This window comes from Cimex lectularius, unplaced genomic scaffold (assembly GCF_000648675.2).
Source record: "Cimex lectularius strain Harlan isolate CLEC.00 unplaced genomic scaffold, Clec_2.1 scaffold22, whole genome shotgun sequence".
Taxonomy (NCBI): Eukaryota; Metazoa; Arthropoda; class Insecta; order Hemiptera; family Cimicidae; genus Cimex; species Cimex lectularius.
The window spans coordinates 2618898-2638232 of record NW_019392657.1 but is presented as its reverse complement, the minus strand read 5'-3'; the positions used below and the strand labels follow the sequence as shown (position 1 = coordinate 2638232).

Genomic DNA, 19335 nt, shown 5'->3' with positions numbered 1-19335 from the left:
TATTTGTAAGTATATATTTATTAAATTTTGTATATGATGATTCATTAGATAATGAAATAATAAAGCCATTTGTTTAAAACAAGAAAATCATCCCTGGCCGCCAATTTGGATTTCGAACAAGACTTTCAAAAATAGATCAAATTCGTACGTAGTAGAAAAATCATTCAAAGAAAAATCGATTTCTTCTGATATCTTCCTTGATGACTCACAAGATTTTGACCAGATCTGGCATAAATTCCTACCTGACAGACATTAGACCCAAACAAGAAGACCAATATTCAGAACTAAAAACAATAAATTAATGAGTGTGACACAAGGTAGCGTACTAGGTCCAATACTTTACTTGTTATACATCAGTGATTTGCCGAAAATGGATGGAGTAAAAATGGCATCCTTGAATCAGTAAGACCGATCAACCATTCATCCAAAATCCTTCCAAAGGGTTGCAACGAGGTAAAAAAAAATAGACAAAAATGGAGAATCAGCATAAATATGGACATGTAAATTGTACAAACAAAAAATTGGACCATGTTCCGTCTCTCACATCGAACTATTATATCAGAAGCGCTACGACTACAAAGATGGGCATGACCTTATATACCAAGGTGAGGTGGACTGAGCACGCGAAGACAAAAAGGGCAGTAATAGGTTAAGGTAGTCAATTATACTGGTTGATAGGACGCGGCTCCGACCTTACTAAACAAAATAAAATAGTATTATACAAACAAGTACTAAAGCTTATATGAACATATGGTATTCAATTTTGGGATTGTACCAAACACAGCAATATCAAATTCCAAAAAAACATTCCAATATGAAGTCATATGTCAATGCACCTTAACCATTGAAATCTTGTGAGGTCACATCAGAAGTACAAAGTTTTGTCTTGCCTCAGCCAGAAGCGACCAAACTCTTATACAACCGAAACGTCGTTACATGGTTGAAAAGAAAAAAGCCTTATAAACTAGTGTAGTTAATAATTTTGTGAATTGTGAAGTGTAAATCTTATTGTACCGATGCGTTTATAAGGATGTAAATATTTATTTATTGCACATATACCATTGTAAAATTAATGGTCGGTCTAATAACACGAGTTTTAATAAATAAAAGGGAAAACGTTATGATTTTATTATTACATTTCAATCGAGTGATCAGTAAAAATAATCATGAAACACTTGACCCAATGTTTATTTGCACATTTGCCAAATAATAAGAGTTTATAAAATGTTTATTTAAAAATAACAATATTTTGTAAGTCCCTTGTTCCGGTTTTTCGAAGAAGTGGGTTTTTTATTAATGTACATAGTACATTCTTGTTTAGGGTGTTTTGTGGTTCTGTGCTTTGTTTAAGTACGTGTATTTTTTGGTCTGAAGGGTGAGGGATGATGGTGAAACAAAGTCACAGTTGTTCCTTCAGTAGTGTGCTTAGGATCGATGGAGGAATATTTTTGAAAGTATTACTACTGTAGTTTGGTGTAAGAAATCGAGTACATTACCGACAATCAGAATGCGTGCAATGTACACAGGTGAATGTATATTTGTGCAATTGTATTTTGTGTAGAGGCTAGATTATATTTTGCATTGTTTGGGGCTGAAATGACCTAGCTGTTGAACGATCCTGGAGCCTAATTAAAACAGTCTCAAGGGGAATCCTAGTGATCCAGGCGCTTTAAAGTAGCCAGTATGTACACGAAATCTTCAAGGAAAAGGCCTCTGGGGGTTTTTCCGAACCCGTGCCCAAGCATGCAGATATTCCTCAAGGAAAACCTCAAGGTAAAGGCTTAGTCCTGTACTGACTAGTGGTTGCGAGCCTGTTGGTTTTCCTCCTGGGAAAAAAATGATGGTTGTTCAGAATTTTATGGTCTTTACCTACCTCTGCGGTCTGAAGAACGACACGTTGAAGAATTCCTCAAGACTTGGAATGTTCAGGCTGAACCTTGAAAGCCCGCTCGTGGTAGGTGAACACCCCTGAGGTATAGGAGTAATAAAAAATTATATTAATTCATAAATTGATCTTTTTTACGTTTGAGACTATAAACTGAACCGGGAGGACCTGAATGCCATGAGGGTCTAATTTCAGGAGCGCTGATATGTCTTTTTAGCGAAACTAATAAATTTATAATCCTTCTAAGAAAATCAATGGTCTAACATTATACTTTTTCCGCCGTCGCTAATTTAAATTATTTTAGTTAATTTTTCAAACTTGGACACTCTGAGTTTTTCAAAATTTATTACAGATTCAAGACAACATTGAAGTTTCGAATGAGAATAATTATTAGTTAGAGTTCAAAAAAATTGGATCATTTTTACAAATATCGATCTTTTAACAATATGTTTTAATATATTTTTAATTTTCCGGTGTTATTGGTTTTTAATTCATACTCTATTGAGGTTAGTTAATTTTCAAAATAAGAACCACAATTATACCCTGAGAGGCAATAAAAGTGGCCTCATTTTTTTAGTAACCACTTGCAAAAAAGTACAAGAAATAACAATTTTTTGTTTTTTGTTATTTAATGGATATTTTTAAAGAAAAACGGAGATATAGGTAAATAAAAAATTGAACAGAGAAGAACAATTTTATAGAAAATTTCCTATGGAGAAATTATTCAATAAATACGGAGTATTTCCTCATATATGCGTATAAGTGCTTGTTGCGTCGGTCGTAGTTCCTCTTCCAAAAAATCGTTTTTGTCTGTTAAACTGCGTGTAAAAAATAAACTCAGGTGTGACATCGACCAGGGGGGTTAGAATGTCATAAAACTATCACTCAAACAAATTTGAAACTTAAAAAATGTACAACTTCAAAAAATCGAACCACTGGAAAGTTAGAAAGAAGAAAAACCAACAAAGAAGGGATTGACTATTCAAAGATTATTCAAAGTATAATATTGTATTATTAGATTGGAAAAGTTAATTAGTCAAGTAGTTATTACAAGGATAGGAAATTAATTTTATTTAATTTTAATAATGAACTCAAAATTTAGGAAATTTTCAGTAGTAACAAGCTAATTAAATTCTTTATTCCCTCTTTCATCATATGGAATGGTTTTAATTTTAGTTTTATACATATATATTTCTCAAAATAATTTTATAAATTCCAAATTTTAGGAAAGTAGTTGAGGAGATCAAGTTACGGAAAAATAAATTCAGTTAGCCGAAAGTAGTATGCGTACAGCCAGTAAGTAGGTCATAAGTTTTAATCTCTCTAATAGCTTTTTTTAATCTTCTAGTTCTAATGATTATTTAGCTTATATCCTAATTTCAAGCTTTTTCATAGAAACGGGATTTTTTGCCCTTGAAATTAATGATTGCCTTAATTAATTTGCTTAAAGTTACAATAGATACAATATTTAAAAAAATTTTATCAATTCTAAGAATTTTATTAAATAATTAGTTTAAAATAGTTAATCTAATGAACTGGAAAAAAGTCTTACTTCGATAACTTAAGGATAGATTTAAGTGAATCATAGCTCAGCCATAACGTCATCTCAGTTACATAAAATTTACTATTTTTAAACTATTGTTCTTTTATAATATGGTCAATTGTTTCAATTGTATCTCCAAATTTGTCTTTATCAGAATTCCTAAAGTACCAAATCGGCTTATAGAAATTGATAAGCACCACCGTTGGAAATGTGTGATATTATGTCATCTTTCGAAAGGGGTGGGAGAAGGTTCGAAGGAGAAACTTGCAATTAAATATTATATTGAGTACTACAGACCAAGAGGGAACACAAGCACGATGTTAAAATTTACAGGTATGTTATAACAATGAAGTTTTGAATTGATCCTTCAAACATTAATGAACTGTCAATATTCGCCTTACTCGTAAAATTATAAAAAATTAAAATTATAGTTATTCAGATATCGTGAGATGCGGTCGGGAGTGATGTAGGTTTCAGAAAAACATTTTCTTTATCGTGCCAACGTTTCGATCTTTTATTGAGATCATCTTCAGGGCCTGGGATTTNGAAATACTTTGTTTGAATATAAAATATATTTTGCATTGTATAAATTCATTTATCCACATCCTAAATGTATTTGTTAAACATTGTTTGTAAATCCCAGGCCCTGAAGATGATCTCAATAAAAGATCGAAACGTTGGCACGATAAAGAAAATGTTTTTCTGAAACCTACATCACTCCCGACCGCATCTCACGATATCTGAATAACTATAGATTAACGGTCACTAATCTCTACACATTAAAATTATAACCAATAAAGTTGAATGACCGAAAATAGGTTCATAATCTATCATTTTATTGTATTTCATCGAATTATTGTCTATGTAAAATGACGGAGTAAAGGAGATAAAGCATCTATCTTTGAATTTTCAGCCTTCACTGTTTTTTGCAATAAAAACAAAAATTATGGATAGTTCTTCAGGGTATACTATTATTTTTTTCACGTTTTGTTTATAAATGTTAAAATTAAATAACGCACGATTGGACGTAGAGGTGATATGTATATAAACCGATTGTACAATTTTGCGTACAGTGATAATTCATTAAAAAATAACTATCTTAAAATTACTTTAAAATTTCATGCTACGATGTCAACTTTCAAATAGATGTCAGTCTACAATAATTATTAGAGTTTTTGAACCTTCTTCGTTTTAGCTTAATCACCGTTTTAAACCAATCCTCTGTACCTGAAGACATTTTAAAATCTTTTTTTGAAATAGAAATGTATCTGAAGTACACCGGCCTTTCAAAGTTTAACGCCAACTAGTGAAAGTAGTACGGTCATTGCCTTACAGTATTTTTTTTTACTAATTTATGTCAATGTTTATTGACTAATTTATTTATTTATAAGCGCTTGAAATAGAGAAGAGCGTTGAGGTTAGAATTTTTTTTTTTTTTTTTTTACTGGGGCTTCCGACATCTAGGTCATTACAGCCCCCCAACTATGTCTGTATTCTATTTACCCTTTCTTCAAACACTACATTCATACAAATAAATACACTCATACACATAAATACATTCATACAATACACTCTTTCCGTTTGGTCGGTGTAGTACTTGATATTCCTCCACCGAAATATACCTAAACTAATCTAGATTGGGGTCGATGGAGTACTTTTATAAATATTACGCCATCGACCCCGAACACACACTCTTACGCTCTCATCGTTCGAGGGGTGATGATGACGTTATACTTCACCCTCACCCCTCGCCATTCACGCTAATAAATACATGCACTCAGACAAAACATATAGACACAACACATAAGACATACTATATAAAATTAAAAAAAACCAATTTCCCCTAAAAAGCGGAACAGGGGACTCTGAAACTCGCTACCGTGCTCGAGAACTCTTCTTAAGTCCGGCGGCATGCCTACACGCTCTCTGTATGGATCCAAGGCATGACACGCCTCTATATTATGTGGGACACATCGAGCAACCTTTCTCTGCATAAGGGGCACCTGCGCGGGCTTTGGCCCAAATGCAGGTGCCCATGTGTCAACCGTGTATGGCCAATCCTCAGTCGGGTGAGGGCGATCCCTCGACTCCTGCTCAGATTCTCTGAGGGCCATTCAACCTTTATTCGGGTCATCTTCAAGGCATAAAATGTAGAGTTATGTTTATAGCTCACAACAATTTCACTACGTGTACACCTAACAAACACTACCCGAATAATGCTATACTTTATGTTTTGAAGCTATATAAGCTCTGAGATGACTCGAATGAAGGTCGAAACGTTGGCAATTAATGAAAAAGGTGTTTTTCTGACATACATCTAACCTGACCGCTCCTCACTATTTCAACTACATATTGTACCACCGGAAGTTGAACAACACACTTCTTTATTTATCTTGAATGTCTGAAGCTTTTATCGTTCATTTTTATGTCTTATGATTGTTTTAGAATTAAACGTCCCTTTGATCTTTTGCGCTGTAGCGACGGCTTTGTTAACAAATCGGCCCACCATCGCTTCCGATGAAGGAACTGTCATTTACTTGAAAGGTGAAACCATGAAGCGCTTCAATTACAATCCATGGGCACATTCTAGACGACAGATGGCCGGTCCCAGTCCAAGGGTGGAAGCCAGCAATTACAAAATTCTCGACCCCGAAACGCCTCAACAAATGGGACTTTTAAGCCAGAAGTACGAAAACATAGATCTACTCCCTCGCATGCCCGGGAGGAGGTCGATACGGCAAATTTTGAGAAGCCACCAGAACACAAAACGTCCAAAAATGGGGAACAGGAACGATAGTCGAACCACCCTGGTCGATGTCACACCTGAGTTTATTGTTTACAAACGACTGTTTGGAAGAGGAACAAGCTCTATACACCCAAATAGATCTTTTCCGATTGAATGATTGTATCGATTGCAATTATATATGACTGTATAGAACAAGAAAAATCAGGTTTTACTGTGCATGTTATGTAACAAATACACAATACGAAAAATAAAAGCATTTATTATTTTTATGTGTTTCACTGGATTCTTCCTTAGAATTATTATTGTTGTCTTTATTTTTAGTGCCATGTGGTTTAAAAAAAGTTGTAAGTTTGCGTCATCGAGGTTTAGGCGTTGACACGGCGCTCATCACTGTGAGGTAAAGGGCCCGGGTTCGAATGAAGCGGCCCGGCATTCGATATCGACATACTTACAAACTTATTTACGTTTTAGTGGTACAAGTTACTTCTTTCAATTAATTATTCTTTCTATGTAAGGCCTTGGTTGAGATAAAACAGATACTTACAAACATATACGTTCAAAATCCAAAATGTGTGGGTTTTTTTTAAATTGTTTGTACGTATTGAGTAGTTTATATGCTATATTATACGCTGAGAAAGAGCTGCGTAATTTTTTACATTTCATAAATTAAAAACTAAAATTATAGAAACAAAAGGTCATATAACCTTTATGTAACATATGTAATAAAAATATAATACATAAATATAAATACATATGTAATAAAAAATTTCAAAATAAAAAAATATAAGGTAAGCTTTATTATAAAAATTCACTAGTTTTCGTGGTCCGCTTGACCAATTAATATCTTTCAATTAATTAAGGTTTTTAGTTGAGATAAAAAAGTCAGGTCACGAGCGGGATTTGAACCCATGACCTTCGGCTAGATTCGCCGCTACTCTACCACTTGAGCTATCGTCACTTCGATCCCGTCGGACACCAACTCCCCAACTCAACCCCACCCAATTTTCCCTCCTTTTTGCCATTTTTGAAATTTCGTGTAATGTACTTGATTGTCGGCGACAAATGAAATGTCCACGGAGAGCACGATATTTGAAAAATGGCAAAAAGGAGGGAAAATTCAAAAGGTGGGGTTGAAAAGAAAAGTTAGTCCTTTTTTAAAAAAGATAGTTCTTACTTACATTGTTTTCCAACGATCCGGATTGGGAAGTTACTGTTCGAGAGGATCGAAGTCACGATAGCTCGAGTGGTAGAGTAGCGGCGTATCTAGCCGAAGATCATGGGTTCGATTCCCGCTCGTGACACTGACTGTTTTATCTCAACTAAAAACCCTAGCTAATTGAAATTTATAATAAAAAGTTGTAAAATACTGATATCTTTGTTGTACTTATGTATTTCAAAAATATATGTAGTTGCTGATGATGGGTGTTAATTTCTATTTGAAACGGAACTTTTTTTAACAAAAAAATAATAGAAAAAGTTTATATAAATAAACTTAAATTACAGATGCAAAATTTTCAAAATAAAAAAATATAAGGTAAGCTTTACAATAAAAAATTGTAAAAAACTGATATCCTTGTTATACTTATGTATTTCAAAAATGTATGTAGTTGATGATGATGGGTATAAATTTCTAATCGAAACGGAAATTTTTTTAACAAAAAAAGAATACAAAATTTTAAATAAATAAACCTAAATTACAGATACAAAATTATATATAATCAAAATTTTCAAAATAAAAAAATATAAGATAAGCTTTGCAATAAAAAGTTGTAAAATACTGATATCCTTGTTATACTTATGTATTTCAAAAATTGTATGTAGTTGCTGATGATGGGTGTAAATTTCCTTTCAAAATGAATCTTTTTTAAACAAACAAATAATACAAAATTTTAAATAAATAAACCTAAATTACAGATACAAAATGGCCATATCTTTAAAAAAAATATATATATATTGAAATTTTCCAAAAAAATATATATATATAAGATAAGCTTTATAAAAAACTTGTAAAATACGGATATACTTGTACTTATGTGTTTCAAAAATATATGTAGTTGCTGATGATATGTGTAAATTTCCTTTAGAAACGAACCTTTTTTAAAACAAAAAAGACAAATTAGTTTCAAAAATTTCCATTTTCAAAAAAAAAATCTTATATTAGGGCTTTTCAATTAATTACATATAAAATAGTATACAACTTAAATAAATATAAATTAATACAGTAGTTTTGGCGTTAGAAGCCGTCAAAAGTAGTCCTTTTTCAAAAAACTAAATTATTTGTTATGTCTAGTAACAGAGATAAAAAAAAGGAAAAAGTAATATAAGTTAAGCAAATTATTTCTGTTGCTATCTTTTGTAGACTGCAATTGTGAACACATAACCTTATTATTTGGCAAGACAAATATATAGAATTAAAGGCAACAAACAATTGGTAATTTGACGTTAAAAATTAAGTAGCTTAAATAAATAACAAATAACCTATAGGAAAATCAACAGACAAAATGAAAGTAACATTTAAATGGTATTTACAGCTAACTTATACAAGTGACGATCTTAAAATATAAGCCTCTACAAAGTATCTGATCAAATTTGTTTAAATGTTACCATTTAAAAAAAGTAAAACATTTTTCTCCATCCAGAATTTTAAAGCTGAAATATTTCTTTCTTACACATGTAAGCTTTTGACATATTGCTAAAAAAATGGTAGGTGTCCTCTTTTTCATTACACCAGCAAACGTAAATTCACGTCTTGATAATGGCTTAAAGTTTAAATTAACCATTTCCCCCAAGCAAGTCATAACATCAGATTTTTGTGTCAAAACATTACTTACTATTTCAATAAAATTTTCATTTTAACTCAAAATCCAATTCTCTACAAAAATTTGTCAATTTCTTTTATATTATTGCAACATAATATATATTATATTTTTGAAGTAAGGTAAAAGTTCTATTATTTCATGAAATATTGGGTAGTTCATTTAAATCGATACGTGCTAAAACTCATATTAACCAATTTAGCGATTTGGTTTACGCCATTATATACCTTTTTTATAGTTTCCAAGACTTTAGGCAGTTGATTCTCTGACATGTTTAAAACTTCTATCATATAAACAAGATGAAACTTCAGTGTAATATATTCGAGATAAAAGCATGCTGACAGTGTCCAACAATGAAGCCAGATTAGTTAAAATTTATCGAAGTTAAGTTATATTAGCTCTGTAGATTAAGAGGTTGAACGATATTAAAATCATTTGTACTTTTAGGCTATTTATTTTCTACAAATTACAGTTGGAGCCTTTTCAGTACAATTTGTAATAACTTTGAACTCATCTTTATCATTTACTACAAAAGAGGAGGATGTTTACACGGATATTTCTTTGCAGTAGTTACGTAAGTACATTTATTTTAATGTAAACCAGCAGGGGCCCCATTTAGAAGCCTTTTTTTATCACCACCATGTTAAAATTGTCGTTCATAACAAAATATTAAAAGATGCTGCAACGGATTGCACAACAAACCTTGTTGGTTGAATTCACAATTTTAATTGGCCGAAGATCCCACAATTAGTTAACTAAGATTAGATGGAGGGGGACGTGAACTTACTTAAGGACAGACCATTGTTTCCATCGTGCCTTATCAACCGAAACTCCGTCGATTATCATAAGACGTGTGCTAATTCTGTTGTTGACAATAAACCCGATGCATCCAAGGCTCTGCAGAGGCTGCTTCACGTCTGACTAAACAGAAAGGAATCCACTGGCGTTCCGTTGCATTCATGGCCACGATAGCACAATCTACCTGCTACGGTGTTCGTCAGCTTCTAGGAATAGAAAATACCTTATTTGTTGCTTCACATTTACGTGTTTTGTTCTTTCTTATCACTAAGTCGGTTTACTTTGCTTTGACTTGAAGATTTGGCATCTCTCTTTCTCTCACTCTCTCCTTTTCACTTCCCTTCTCCCCTACTCGCTCTCTCTCTTTCTATTTCTCACTCCCCTTCTCCTCTACGCACTAACTCTCTTACTATCTCTTTCTCACTTCACTTCTCCTGTACTAACTCTCTCTCACACTCTCTCTTTCTATTTCTCACTCCCCTTCTCCTCTACGCACTAACTCTCTTACTATCTCTTTCTCACTTCCCTTCTCCTTCTCACTGTTTCACGTTGTCTCTTTCTATTTTTCAATCCTGTTCTCCTCTACTCACTCTCGCACTCTCTCTCTTTTTCTTTCTCTCTCTCTCTCCTTCTCCTCTCTTCCCTTACTCTCCCACTCTCTCTTCCTGTTTCTCTCTCCCCTTTTATTCACTCTCTGTCTCTATTTCTCTATCTAACTCTCTCGCTCACTCCTTCTCATTCTCACCTCCCTTTCTCCTCTACTCACTAACTTTCTCACTCTCTCCTTCTCACTTCCCTTCTCCTGTACTCGCTCTCTCTCTGCCTTTCTCATTCTCTTCCTCACTCTTTCTATTTCTCACTCCCCTTCTCCTCTATTCACTCTCCCTCACACATTCATTCTCTCCACTCCGGAGTACTCGATATTCCTCGGGATAATTTGGGATAAGCCTCTCTATTCACGCTAATAAATTACCTTCACACATTCATTTTCAATACCCCAGAGTATCCGATGTTCCTACGGGTAATTATAGTTAATTAACAAATTAACAAACAAAAAAATTGTGCTAAAATTTTGTGATGTTTAGTTTTAACGTGGCTCATCTTAATATATCGGCAATATTTATTATTATTTATTATTTACTTTTTATTTTAATCCTTACTACTTACCAATATGATTGATTTGTAAATATACAATTTAACCAGTTCGCGTTGAGGTGCCCGAGGGAATAGAGAGGTGTTGGCAACTGTCTTAATGTCATTCATATATTCCGAGCACATCATTATAACATTTCCAGTATTCCTACATCCGGGCGTTTGTCACATAACAAAGGATCGATTATGTTCAGTTGGCTAACTGCTGCCTTCATATATTTATTGCAGTTTTTCCTAGGCTGCTATTTTTATGTTTCATACGGCGGACATCAGCCGCTACTAGCCATGGTTGATACGAACTTTTTTGTTACATTTGAGGAGTAGAAGAACTTAAGAAACTTTGTCGTACGATTACCGAATCACACTGTATTTTAGTTTTGATATGGAATCTAAAACAGAATTTCAAACTATGAAAAGGTGGCTCTGTTGCATTTGGATATGGAAACTTCAAACATGATGATTTTTAACTCTCATTTTTTTTTCATTAACGTTCCTTGCGTTTTAATTTAACACTTAAAACTCCAACATCGATATGTATTAGCGCAAGTTTACATTTTGTAGATGATCAAAAAACTTAAACGTGAAATTGAAGTGCCTCGAAGATCTGGCCGAGGAAGGAGGATCATAGAGGAATTGGCCGTTTGCCCACCTTGGTTTCTAAACGCGCTTTCAGCCATCCTTAGAATGGATTCCCAGAGGTCGCATCCGGGTAAAAAGCCGATCGAACATTTCGCTCTGGAACCTTTGAGGATGTTACGACTAGGGTAGTAGGTTTTCCGCCAGCCTAATAATAAAAAGTTTTTATTACTAAATCCATTACAGTTCGTGGTCCGATTGACCAATTAACTTTTTTTCAATTAATTAATCTTTATGAAAGGTACTGGTTGAGATAAGAAAGGAAGCGTCACGAGCGGGATTCGAACCCACGACCTTCGGCTTAAAACCCCGCTGCTCTACTGCTTGAGCTATCGTCACTTCGATCGACTCGGACATTAACTTCCCATCTCAACCCCACCTTTTGAGTTTTCCCTCCTTTTTGCCACTTTTCCCATCCCGCTCGTGACGCTGACTTTTTTATCGCAACCAATACCTTTCATAAAGATTAATTAATTATACATTACTTTCTTTATTCCATAAGCTAGAGCTCTCATAGCCGTCTGAGGTTGTCTTAAAACAAAAACAGAAACAAACCTTAGTCTATTTATAATGAACACGTTGTTATTGGAAAAGTGGAGTCTTTGTTGACAAGTGAGAATAAGTAATTACATAAATAACCCCTCTTTTTCAATAGCAACGTGTTCATTATAAATAGACTTAAGGGAATTCTGAATAAATCGATCAATAATCGGATTAATGAAGCTTTTTTTTTCAAAATCTAATTTTAGTCAGAATTAAATGAGCATAAATCGTTATTTAGAGATCAAAAAAATATTTTTGGTGTATTAATTTCATTTTTGGTTAACATAAAAAGAAATGTTCTACGAATACGAAACAGAATGTGTATAATTTGTATGATTTAAAAATATAAATCAACAAAATACGTATTTTTTTGCATATTTGAACAAACATTCTGCAAGCAAATTAGGTCAGAAAATGATTCGTTTTAAAGAAATTGTTAAATGCATTTTATAACTGTACCAAATATTAAAATCAAAAAATTATTTCCAATATGTATTTTTTGTGTGTGTATTTTCTTGTAGAAATATTTTATATATTTTAATGGTACTTAAGACTCTCACGCCGCGGTCGTGGGTTCGATTACCACTGTCGCCTCTGGCCCTTTTTTCCCGATAACCCCCAATTGGAACAGCATATATATAAGAATTCGTCATGGCTAATATGCAAAGATCATAAGGCAAAAAAAATGGTACATACATGGTTAAAAAGCTAGATTCCTCTTCTTTCGAATAATCTGTCTGACGTTAAAATCCTTTTAGCCGTTTCAACCAGATATTACAAGTCGGAAAAATTCACATCCAAACAAAAATCTATATTGAGGGGCCTCTAGAGTCACCGAAAATTCGTGTTCATTTAACGAAAAAATGTTGATCTAGTTTACTTGAAAAATATTTGGTTTTTAAGCATTATTGGTTATTGCTTAACTTTGATAACTTTTACTATATTCTTATTGCAATCTACATAAAAAATACTGTAAAATGTAATATATTTACATAAAATGGCAAAAAGGAGGAAAAACTCAAAAAGGTGGGGTTGAGATAGGAAGTTGGTGTCCGAGTGGATCGAGGTCACGATAGCTCAAGTGGTTCAGCAGCGGCGTATCTAGCCGAAGATCGTGGGTTCGAATCTCGTTCGTGCCATTGACTTTTTTATCTCAACTAAAAACCTTAATTAATTGTAATTTATTATATACCCCGATCTCTCCAATAAGCAGATATTACAATGTCATCAATTCAATACAAATAAAAGTTGTTATCAATACTAAACTTGTAAATTTTTGTGAAATAATCGTTTTAGTAGCGAGAACATTGAAAAATATCTTTCAATTAATTAAAGTTTATAGTTGAGATAAAAAAGTCAGTGTCACGAGCGGGATTCGAACCCACGACCTTCTGCAAGATACGCCGCTCCTCTACCACTTGAGCTATCGTGACATCAAGCCGAAGATCATGGGTTCGAATTCCGCTCGTGCCATTGACTTTTTTATCTCAACTAAAAACCTTAATTAATCGTAATATATTAATTGGTCAAGCGGACCACGTAATTAGTGAGTATAATTACATAGTTGATTTAGTCAAGTAAACCGGCAAAATAAAAATATTAAAAAACGGAAAATGTCAACTTTTTGGCGAAACCAGAGCGTATTCAAAAGAAGTGGGGGATACCTGTCCGATATTTTGGGGTAAGGAATAACCAAAAAAAAAGTTCGGTCCAAATCCGTGACTCCCAACCTAGTCGTACCCCAATTCGCAATTTGTTTTTTATCTTGAAAAATATATTCAATTTACACTTCAACAGAGTTTATTTACAACATTGTATCAAAACAACTTTCTATTGATTAATTCTTTAGAATTATTTTAGGATATCTACTAGGTACCAAGCTTAAACATTTACTTATATAGCATATATTTAACTTTAATGGGAACGAAAATACTAAAAAATCAGATTTTAGATAAATGATAATCAGATATGTTTGTAGGCAAAAAAAATTCCCTTCTAAAATATTTGAAGGTTATTTTCATACTTTCATAGATACGATGAGCCTAGACTTTTAAAAATTTTAAGTTTAAAGAAAACGGAATTTTAATATTAAATATTATATTGGGTGTTTAGTGACCGTTAGTCAAGGATTATTCAGAGATCGTGAGATGCGGTCTGGTGTGACGTAGGTTTTAGAAAAATATTATCTTTATCGTGCCAACGTTTCGATCTTTATTGAGATCATCTTCAGGGCCTGGGATTTATAAACATTGTTTAAATTTTACAAATACATGTAGGATGTGAACAAATGAATTTATACAATGCGAGAAATTTTAGATTAAAAAAATGAATTTATACAATGCTAGAAAGTTTTACGATAAAAAAATGAATTTGTTAAAATGCTAGAAAATTTTACAAATACTTTGATTGAATCTAAAATATTCTATCATTGTATAAATACATATTTTTGAATCTAAAATTATCTATCATTGTATAAGTTCATTTTTTTAATCTAAATTTTCTAGCATTGTATAAATTCTTTTTTTTATTTAAAATTTTCTAGCATTGTATAAATTCATTTTTTTAAATCTAAAATTTGCTAACATTGTATAAATTCATTTTTTTAATCTAAATTTTTCTAAAATTTGCTATCATTGTAATAAATTCAATTTTTTAATCTACAATTTTCTAGTATTGTATAAATTCATTTTTTTAATCTAAATTTTTTAGCATTGTATAAATTCAATTTTTTAAATCTAAAATTTGCTATCATTGTAATAAATTCAATTTTTTAATCTACAATTTTCTAGTATTGTATAAATTCATTTTTTTGAATGTAAAATTTTCTAGCATGTAATCAATTCAATTTTTTTGAATCTAAAATTTTCTAGCATTGTATAAATTCATTTTTTTATCTAAAATTTTCTAATATTGTAATAAATTCATTTTTTGAATCTAAAATTTTCTAGCATTGTATAAATTCATTTTTTCACATCCTCTTTAAATTTAAACAATGTTTATAAATCCCAGGCCCTGAAGATGATCTCAATAAAGATCGAAACGTTGGCACAATAAAGAAAATGTTTTTCTGAAACCTACATCACACCAGACCGCACCTCACGATCTCCGAATAATCATTAAATATTATTTTGTTAAAACTGTGCAGAATAAATTTTGCACTCTCTTTCTTTTCTTTAAGGTTATGCTTTAATGACAGATTTGGAGTTATAGTTACACCCAAATATTAATATTTGTTAACCATTTTTGCTAATTCTTTTTTTTTTTTTTAAATAATCTCTCTCCACGACCTAAACATTCGGTCCGTTCGTTAATAAAATACGCAAAAATAAGCGGGCTTAACAGGAACCCTTGTTTGACGTCATGGTATTACCAAATGGGGTTACCAGTTACCCCCTTATGAACACCATAAGGATGTGGAGATTCCAGGAGATTTTTTATGCAATTGACCATTTTAGTTTCCCCCCAGATTAAATTATTTTTCAATTCAAAAAATTAAATCCATTTATAAACCGAAACAGAGCGAATGTCAGATACCTTCATGTTGGGTGATCGGTCTATAGCTTGGGTTTTCAAAAATGATCGGAAAAATCAGTTTTTTACAAAGACGGCACAGCCAAAAAAAATGAGAGAGTCCTTAAGGGCATAATTTTTTTGGTTTTTTTTGGGTAGAAAAAATTTATCAGCGTGAAAAAGTGTTTCGAATTATGCCTACTCGCTATTCGTGGACAATCGTCACCGTAATTAGTAGTAACGTCCTTCTAACGGTACGCTAATTTTGCACTGGCTTGCTTATGTAACTGAATGAATAGGCGAAGGTCAGTTTCTATTATTGGTATTTATGTAATTCCTCCCTAGTCTCTGTCCGTCCTTTCAAACATTTACACGAGACTGATACAAAATCAAATTCCATCGTTCTTGGCTTTATTTATTTACAGTTCATTTCAACTACCTTCAATTAGGTGACAATGAAATATACACCGATGGACAAATTTAACGCACCACTCAATTATTTAATTTAAAATTAAATCTATTATCTTTCTACATTAGTTACAGGAAATTAGGAGCTATCCTAGTCATAATTAACAATATATTATACAACTTCCATGATTAATCTCATTTGCACAACAATTACCACTATGCCCTTCCATTCTTCTACGCCTAAAGATTGCTTACAGTTAATCTTTTTCCTTCGTTGATTTCATTTGATATTCTTTTTATCCTTAAACTTTTTTCAATGGCTCCAGTCAGGCATTTGAGTGAGTATGACAGTGTCATGGTTATAACATTGTTAGATGATGGATACAGCCAGTGCGAAGTTAAATCACTAAACAATAGGTTGTTCGGCGCTTCAGAGATACAGGGCATCACACTGAAAGCCAGGACATGGTCGACCTAGGTCTACAGACGAGAGAGATGTTAGATTCATCAGTAATTAGGCTCTACGAAACCGCAACATTGTGTTGGGGAAATGTGATAAGAAATCTGATAAGGCAAATCCGAAATGTTTTGATTTTCTCAACGACTATATGAAGAAGGCTCAATGAAAATAAACTCAGGGTCCGGCACCCTTTCAATTCGTACGGGAACATGTGAATCGGTCATTGGAAGATTGGGGACGAGTTCTCTTTGCAGATGAGGTCAGAGATCACAAATTTTAGATGGGGGTAATTTCAATTGGAGACGGTCAGGTTAAAGGTACCCACCATGCTGTATGGTTCCTCAGGTGGCATTCCAGGTTTTGATGTTCTGGGGTGGCATTTCTTTGGAAGCTCGCACCAAATTGGTCGTTGTGCGAGGAAGATCTTTAACATCACACAGGAGTTTACTACACATAAACAGAAACACATAAAGAACATGTCGTGCCATTTGCCTCCCACTTCGGTCAGAGATTCTCGCTACTACTTGATTGAAGTTGGAATTGAGTGCTTGGTGTGACCAGCTCGAAGTCCAGATTTGAACCCAATCATACACATTTGGGACCAAATTAAGCGACAAGTACGTTGGCGAAACCCAGGACCTAACACCCTAGAAGAGTAGGAAACTTCTGTTCTTGATGAATGGGTAAGCCAGGAACACACTTACCCGATGCTACCCGACGCCTTGCCACGTTTTGGTAAGTACACGTCGCGTACAGTCCACAGCGTTTATCACAATAATCACGATCACAATCGCAACGCATCTTTTGTTCTTAATGCACTATTTTGAGCAAAACCTTGTAATAAATTGTTAGTTAAATTTTATGAGCACAACCATCTAATAAATTGTTCGTTAAACTTAATTGTTTTANCTACCCGACATTAGAAAATGGTGTAATTTTACGAGCAAAACTATGAAATAAATTGTTAATTAAATTTTATGAGCAAAACCGTTAGTTAAATTGATTATATCAAAAAATCCTATTCCAGTGTTTTGATTAATTTTCTACCAAACCATTAAAATTAATTTTTTAAATAAAAACTAATTAATTTTTAATCACAGTTAATTTGGTTTTTATTAAAATAAGTATGTTGTAATTAATATAACGACAATAATACACATGATGATTTCTCTCATGACTGTCTTTTGTTTTTTAATCAAGCTGGAGTAAATATAAATAAGACGTTAATCTTTTTTTTTTGTAAGGTTTTGGTTGAAATGAAAAAATAGTGTCACGAGGGGATTCGAATCCACGACAATCGGCTAAATACGCCGTTGCGCTAACCACTTGAGCTATCCTGACTTCGATAGTTCGATCCACTCGGGCACCAACTCCCCAAAACTACAACCTTTCGAATTTTCTCTCTTTTTGCCATTTTTTGGTGTCGGAGAGGATCGAAGTCACGATAGCTCAAGTGGTAGAGCAGCGGCTTATTTAGCCGAAGGCCATGGATTCAGATCCCGCTTGTGGCACTAGCTTTTTCATTTCAACCAAAACCTTACAAAAAATATTAATTAATTGAAAGAAGTAATTTGGTCAATAGAACCCTAAATATAATGAATAAATAAGACGTTTCATCTATCCTTAAATAGTTCCTCCAATCAGCGGGTTCAAGGGAAAAATCTTTCATCAAATTGATGTGGGTATTACGGCTCCTGTTCAGGAGCCACTTCTTACACCATTTACCTTAGATTTTTTGCTTTTAATATGTAAATAAACAGAAGAGTAGCACAAGAAATCGACATCCATTTTGAGAAGGTAATTCACTGGTTGACGTTCGGAGCGACTAGCTGTGGAGCGGTCGTGAATGCCCCCTCAAATTTCAGGCACTCCAAATGGAACTGTACGGCTTGGCGCAGTTCTATTTGGAGTGATCGTGAATGGCCACCTTTAAATGGAAAATCGGAGTTTGGATTTGCGTCGGGTAGCGTCGCATGGCATAGCATTGGGTAAGTGTGTTTCTGGCTTAAGAATTCTTCAGGATTTTATCAGAAATCTTTTCCTAGGAATGGAAAAGTGTTTAATGGGCGTGATTCGTGCCAGAGGTGGAAATACTCGGTATTAAAGGGGACAGAAACCTTTCTTTTTTTATATTTTTATGTTTTTTTACTCGTTAATTTTTTTTAGATTTAAGTAATAAACATTTTCTTTTTAAATGTCTAATTTTTTAAAACAAACCTATTCACTCCGGCATCAGTCGACGGTTTGGCGAGAGAGTCCGTACTAGATGGTGTAGTATCCCCTATCCTCATTCCCTTGCGATATGCAAAAAGTACAATTAAGACCCAAAATTGGATAAAGTGGCACAAGTATAGTGAAAGTATACAAACTGGAAAATTCTATACTTCTATAAACCCTCAGTTGTGTAAAAAGCCTTGATTTCAAAAAGTTCCATTTTCCAAGAGGGAATCACAGTTTTAAATAGGCTTAGGTCTAATCATGGAATTTGTGGAATTTACCTTCATAAAATAAACCAGAAGCAGAACAATCAATGTAAATTCTGTAACATCCCTGAAGACTAAGAACTATTTTTTGGATAGGACATACGGTATGAAGGAAGTGCCCAAACCCATAAACTATGTCACTTTTAGCTTTGAACAACACTGTAATATATGGACATCTCCTAGATTTTGTTTATAGGTGTAACATGAAAATTTGATATGAGTCCCTTGCCCTAACTAGGGAGGACTGTGTCTGTTGGTGGTTGGGCGCAGCTGGCTTGTCTGGGTGGGCGGGTGGGGTTGGTAAGAGCTCCCTGAGCAAGTTTGGCTCCGGGGGTTTGGGAGATGTGGACTTTTC

General features: G+C 33.4%; 1 protein-coding gene across 1 annotated transcript; it reads left to right on the top strand.

The window, feature by feature from the left end:
• Positions 1-3626: 3626 nt before the first annotated feature.
• LOC112126193 lies at positions 3627-6440 on the top strand. The gene is made up of 2 exons (XM_024224803.1): positions 3627-3761; positions 5874-6440. The coding sequence occupies exons 1-2, from the start codon at positions 3746-3748 to the stop codon at positions 6329-6331; spliced, it is 474 nt and encodes a 157-aa protein (XP_024080571.1). The 5' UTR covers positions 3627-3745; the 3' UTR covers positions 6332-6440.
• Positions 6441-19335: the final 12895 nt, after the last annotated feature.